General features: G+C 33.8%; 1 protein-coding gene across 1 annotated transcript; it reads right to left on the reverse strand.

Moving 5' to 3' along the window:
• Positions 1 to 3,241: 3,241 nt before the first annotated feature.
• On the reverse strand, positions 3,242 to 4,571 carry LOC108781618 (uncharacterized; the record flags this gene model as incomplete). The annotated part of the gene is made up of 4 exons (XM_018549640.1): positions 3,242 to 3,498; positions 3,579 to 3,809; positions 3,911 to 4,243; positions 4,341 to 4,571. Coding segments are annotated over 4 exons (1,052 nt in total), but the record flags the coding sequence as incomplete, so codon positions are not given.
• Between the last annotated feature and the right edge of the window lie 2,044 nt (positions 4,572 to 6,615).

Raw genomic sequence — 6,615 nt, forward strand, 5'->3', positions numbered from 1 at the left:
GAAGTTTAACGTTTTTGAATACGGAAAGGTGTAAAATAGTACTTAACATCATACATATATTGCAGAAATAATTCAGAAGTATTCATAATTATACATATATTTTATTATTATTGAACAAATTATTCATTGATCGCGATATGGTGAGTAAAAACGAGCCATTATATCAAAAAATACATCAATACTTCGCTTAGAAGTCACGCTGTATAATAGAAATAAAACGTAATTTTTTAAACTTTTTTTGATCATAACTTTTTAACGGATAGCGACCGCCACCTAAAACCTGCGGGAGGTTACTGAGGGTCATGACCTCGACAACATATGTCCATATCGGAGGTGGCTCCTCTTTTCTGTACTTTTACCTAATTATTAATTAAGGATAAGTAACTGTATTTGTTTATTTTATTAATAAAGTATGTAATGATTAATTGCATGTATATATACAAATGATTCTTAAATATTCTAAAAAATTTTAAGGGGTGATTCCTCATTAAGTATTTTCCAATGACAGGTGAAAGATAGCAAAATGCTAGCAGTATGCCAGCAGTATGCCAGCAAACTTGATCATGACGTTACAGCAGATATCAAGCTGCTGCTTCCTCATTAAGCTTAGTTTCTAACAGCTTAGCCTGCCAACATAATACAACGATAAAAATACAACAAAAATCAATCATTATTTGCTAACACATCGTAACAGCGAAACGCGGTAAAAATACAGCACAATCTGACATAACCAGTACTGACAGCAAAAACGCAGCAAAAATCGAGCACAGTCTGCCGTCACGTCGCGACTGCAAAAACGCGGCAGATATAGAATGCGACCTACCTAATTAGCTATTGATGGCAAAAACGCAGCAAAAATCGCGCATAGACTGCCGAAAAAAAAAGTTACAGCAAATCTTAATTTAATTAAATTCTTATTAATTTAATTAAATTCTTATTAATTAGATTTCTTTCTCCATCATTTGTGTCCTCTCCTTAAAAGTGCTGAATTGACTAATAATACCTAGGAAAAAACTTTTGGTAATTATACAGAATCACTCAAGCAGCTTAAAAATCGATCAAATTAGGCTTATTCGACGCGTTTTTGCATGAAACGAAAGAATCTGGCAGAAAAAAGTGTCGCTCTGCCCTACGAACCGAGATATTATAAGCGTTAAAGTTCGAGATTTTAGAGATTAAGATATCTGTCACTGCTTTAAAACAATAGTGGAGTCCCCCCGCAGGGGGGGGGGGCGGATTCCACTGTATCCACGCAAACACTTTTACAACGTAGATATAACATGCGTGGATGCAGTCATGATGTAAGAATACCAGGTGTTCCGTTCCCATGGATGCGCAGTCGTTCAATTAATGGCCGCTCTTAGGCCAATCAGAAATTTGCCTCAAATCATCACAGACTATGTTCAGATTCCCCCGAGTGCCACCCAAGTATCCTTCTATACTTATTGTTTACCAAATGTTAAACAAGGATGACATGACACCCGGAGAGCACTCGAGTGAGAATCTGAACATGCCCACAAGGTAACTGTCATAACTGCATTTACAGGTTACTGTCACAGATTACTTTCACAGGTTACTGTTATAACTGCATTCTTTTTTTCCAATACTTATTTATTTTTACCAGCTTATATTGCATCTAAAATTGTATTATGATACTAATCTTATTTTGTATTGTTTTTAATAACATATAGGCTAGCTCTTTTACAATCCTTGCTTTTAAATATTAAAATTTACATATTTTATATTAGTCATAGAAAAGTTCTATTTTCATCTAAAAAATCTGGAAAAGTCAAGAAATATTAAAATTAATTTTCTGTGGCAATCTTTATCTATAAATTATCTGTATCTACACATACTTACCTATATCTACTTACCTGTACTTACCTATGTTTCTTCATTTAAATCTATACTTACCTATATTTACCTATATTTAGTTATCATTTCTTTTTTGTACCATAAATTTTTATTAGCTCTGGAGCTTTTTAAATTATACTCTTTCATATTTTGAAAAATTTATTTATATTTTTACTACATATTTCCATTAATACTATTTGAATTCCGCTCTAATTTTGAGGCAAAATTCTTATTGGCTCTTTCTATATTCAGTCGCCATTATGCGTAACGGAACACCTGGTATTCTTACATCATGGATGCAGTAAGTTCCGCCCCTCCTGCGGGGAGGTTTTAACTATTGTTTTTAAAGCAGCGAATTGTTGTTTTTACAGCAACAGTACAATCATAGAGGGACTGAGGGAGCGAAACATACTGTATCCACGCATATTACTTCTACGTTAAAAGTGTATGCGTGGATGCAGTGGGTTCTGCCCCCCCTGCGGGGGGGGGCTCCACTATTGTTTTAAATTGAATTGTTTTTTAAAGCAGTGAATTTGTATTTTTAAAGCAGTGTTTTTGTGTTTCTAAAGCAGTAATTTGTTATTTTTAAAGCAGTGACAGATATCTTAACCTCTAAAATCTCGAACTTTTACGCTTAATATCTCGGTTCGTAGGGCAGAGCGACACTTTTTTCTGCCAGATTCTTTCGTTTCATGCAAAAACGCGTCGAATAAGCCTAATTTGATCGATTTTTAAGCTGCTTGAGTGATTCTGTATAATTACCCAGAATTTTTGCTAGTGTATTATGACGCAGGTCTGCTCTTTTTTTGCTGTATTTCTGTTATGACTATACTGAAACGGTAAACCGTGTTCGACTGCTGCTCGATTTTTGCCATTATAATATGTAGCATCAATTTGCAATGCATGCTTTTGGTGGGTTTGGCTATCTGGGATACAGTATAACATAGTAAATTATTACATTCTTGATATTGATCAATGTTAAACAAAAAGGATATGATAATTAAGTGTGTCATCACACTGTGTATTGCTTGTTGGTCATTTAATTCAAGTATGATAATATTCATTTAAATAATCATTTAATTCAAGACAAAAATTTTATATGACCTTATGTTTGAAACGATTTAGTTTATAAATTTTTGTTTTTTCACAAATTTCGTATAAACCACTGGAAATATTTTTATACCCTTGAAATGCATATAAAGTTTTATTTAAAATAAAATGAATAAAAATTTAAATGATTTGGAAAATTTTCGAAATTTTTGAAAAATCTTTTTTTTTAATACTTTGTGTTTTTAAAATTACATTGTCTTATAAACGCGGTCATATAGTTTGTGTCTTGAATTAAAATGTGAAGAGGCTAAAGAGTATCAAGTAAATTAAAAACATATTAATCTTTGGTCAGGAGACCGTACTTGAGGCCAATGTTTGTAAGACTCTGTGTTGTTGATACTCGTAATATAGCTACGATTATCGCCGCGATAGTAACAGCGCCTTCTAAATACAGACCGTATAGTATTCGTATGTGACCAACAATAATAGAGAGACCGCCCGCCGCAGTGAAGTCTAACGGAAACAGCAGACTCGCCGCGATCGGTCTCGATCGCGCTATGCCGAAGCATAGTACTCCCAAAATATAGTATGTGACTGTAATAAATCAAATTAAGTATAAACGAGGATAGCAATAATTGTAGTCAATTTTTTTAGACTCGTGATAAAAAATTTACCTGTACCAACAAATGACAATATTTTGATCCATCTAGGCATACGTCTGGAATAACTCGATTCTGCGTTGTTGAGTTGTACACCTTGTCTGGTAAACACGTACTTTTGTAGGCGAAAAGCCACCATAAGACCGAAATTCAATATAAGAAGGAAATGAGCAGGAATACCGATAGCAGCGAAAATCACTCCTACTGTGCGACCAGCGGTTGTTCGCGGAACCGGTGCTCCAAAACCTGAAAAATTGAAAAATATTTAAAAAAAGGATAAAATATATACATATGTAAGAATTAATTATAAACTCTTATTAAGAATTGGTCCTAATTAATTAATATACCTAAAGTAGTAATTAACGATATGGCGAATAATACACAACCAGGAAATGTCCACAGCTGCCCGTTATTACCACCCTCGCCATAACCGGAATTGACGGCGATCAAGAGCAGTTGCTCATGTTTGACAACATATTGACCGACTTTATTGCTCCACAATGGCTCGACATCCTGATCCCGTTCCGTTCGCAATTGCCGCAACTCTGTCGCCAAGCCGATTGCTAAATCTTTCTGCATATTCTTCAACGATACTATCTGTTCACGCTCGCGAGGTCCTTCCGTGGCGCAAAACGCTGCCGCACCTGCCACCGTCCATATCACAAGTAACCAAAGAAGGCCTGCAATAAATTATAAATTAATTAAATTAATTGATTTAAATGATAAATTCTTAAGCGGATAGACGATACATAAAAATTTTAACTAGCTCGATCATACCGAATTGCGATAATAACAATCGTCCCAAAAATCTCAGGTACTTCCAAAATCTCGAGATCTTGGAAGAATTTCCATTATCCTCCTCAATATCTCTGAGAGATGGCAGAATCCTTAATCGCAGAGGTAAACCTTCTATAGTTTGAACAGTTACAGACTTTGTCCATTTCGTTCGTATTATGCCGTTTTTCAAACGAGGAAAAATCTCGGAAGATATTGTGGTAGGTGCAGTGTCTGTAATATTTATTTTTCAACACATTTAATTATATATATAAGCAAAAACTGAAAATGTAACTAAAAAAATTTGTATAATTAAAAAAATTTAATTATACATATAATTAAATATAGCAAAAACTAATAATGATATATATTATCATTATTAGTTTTTGCTATACATATATATCTATTATATAAAGGTATTTTTTATAAAGTTTTATACATATAACAGTATCTAAAAAAAAACAATAAACCTTTTTTAAAATTTAAAGTGCCACATACAGTATATTAAAGATAAAGAATAATTGTTTTTTAATTAGAAATTAATATCGGATCGACTTTTCTAGTTGATGATAATAGCTGTATTATTAGAACAAAATATGCTGTGATTAATTACATGAAATTTGGGGTAGTAATAATTAAGTATGCTTTATTAGTACTAATTGCAATTATCTCCTCTTGTATACATATAAATATATAACAATAACACATCACTGAATAAGTCCTGGGCCTGACATAATAGATGGCGCACTAATAACAAATCCATATGATTTTTAGAAAGTACTAAACCTTCAAACATACGTGTCAAAATTTTAGCTCAATCGGACCTTTAGTTTATAAGTTACAGTGGTTTAAGTGACGCTACTTTTGCATTTTTTAAAACAATGGAAAAATTTGAATTTCGTGTGTTGATAAAGCATTGCTTCTTGATGAGAAAAAATACCGTTCAAGCAAAGCAATAATGGCTCGATAAGTGTTAATTCGGACTCTGCTCCGTCGGAAACAACAGTTAAGAGGTGGTATACTAACTTTAAACGCGGTCATAAAAACGCAAATGATGCTGAACGCTCTGGTCGCTCAAATTCGACAAAAGTAGTGTCACTTAAACCATTGTAACTTGTAAAGTAAAGGTCCGATTGAGCTAAAATTTTGACAAGTATATTTGAAGGTTTAGTACTTTCTAAAAATCATATGGATTTTAGAGATCCTATAATCATGATATAAATACAAGGGTATGTTATTCCGGTGGTAGACCACTGCGCAGGAATTGGAGTGGTGGGGGAGTCTAAATGTTGACGTCATCACCTTGGCTGTTTCCGGAGCGGTTCGTGTAGGTTCGGCTCCTTGATAATCGTTTTCGTTATCGTTGTCGTACGTGCATCAGTGATAAACAATAAAAAGAATTTTCGAAAATGAGCTGTGCAGTAGAAGGTTGTAAGAATTATAACCGAAAAACGAGAAATATGCCAGGAAGAAAAGTTCAATACTTCTCTTTCCCGAAGAATAATGCAATGGTTTTGAAGTGGCTGGAAGTTTGCAGGAAGCAAGATCTCTCCGTTGCCAAAAGTAAAATACTATGAAAATAAAAGCTGAAGAGTACTATTCAATATTTCAGCGATGTATTGGACAAGTTTCTATAACTTTAACTCATCCATATTAGTCATTCCTATAATTTCATGCTCGCAAATTACTTATCTACATTCTTACATATTAAGTTCTATCAATTTTAAACCCTCTTCTAATTTCGTCAATTCTTCATTTATTTCATTATATAACTGTAATCAATAGTGCTATACCGGTTCCTTTTCTTTCTTTCATAATCTTCGTCCTTTAACCTTTTCTTTGCCTACTTCCGAATACCAGTTTCGTTTTACATTCCCGTTGTTCTTTATTTTTTTTCCTTATATTTCTTTTATTGAAGCCATAAGTTAGTCTTATTTCTAACTGCTTGTTTAAATTTCCTTCGTTTTGGTGACGTCTACTTTGAGACAATTCTTATTGGTCACTTCTTTGTCACGTGATTTCTAGATGCGCAATAACATACCCTTGTATGTACTAGAGTCCTAGATATCAGAGAAGCGCAACCGATGTTCCGCGTTCTGATTAGCTGACTGTCAGCCAATCATGACATTCATTCAGTGGTATTAAAAATGGCTGACTAATAGACGATTGGTGGATTTCATATTTCGTCTGCAAACGACGCCATTTTTAATACTTTTCTTAGTAATTTTGCGATACTGACTTAAACCGGTTGCGCTTCTCTGATATCTAGGACTCTAGT

This window comes from Cyphomyrmex costatus, unplaced genomic scaffold (genome assembly GCF_001594065.2).
Source record: "Cyphomyrmex costatus isolate MS0001 unplaced genomic scaffold, Ccosl1.0 scaffold846, whole genome shotgun sequence".
NCBI lineage: Eukaryota > Metazoa > Arthropoda > Insecta > Hymenoptera > Formicidae > Cyphomyrmex > Cyphomyrmex costatus.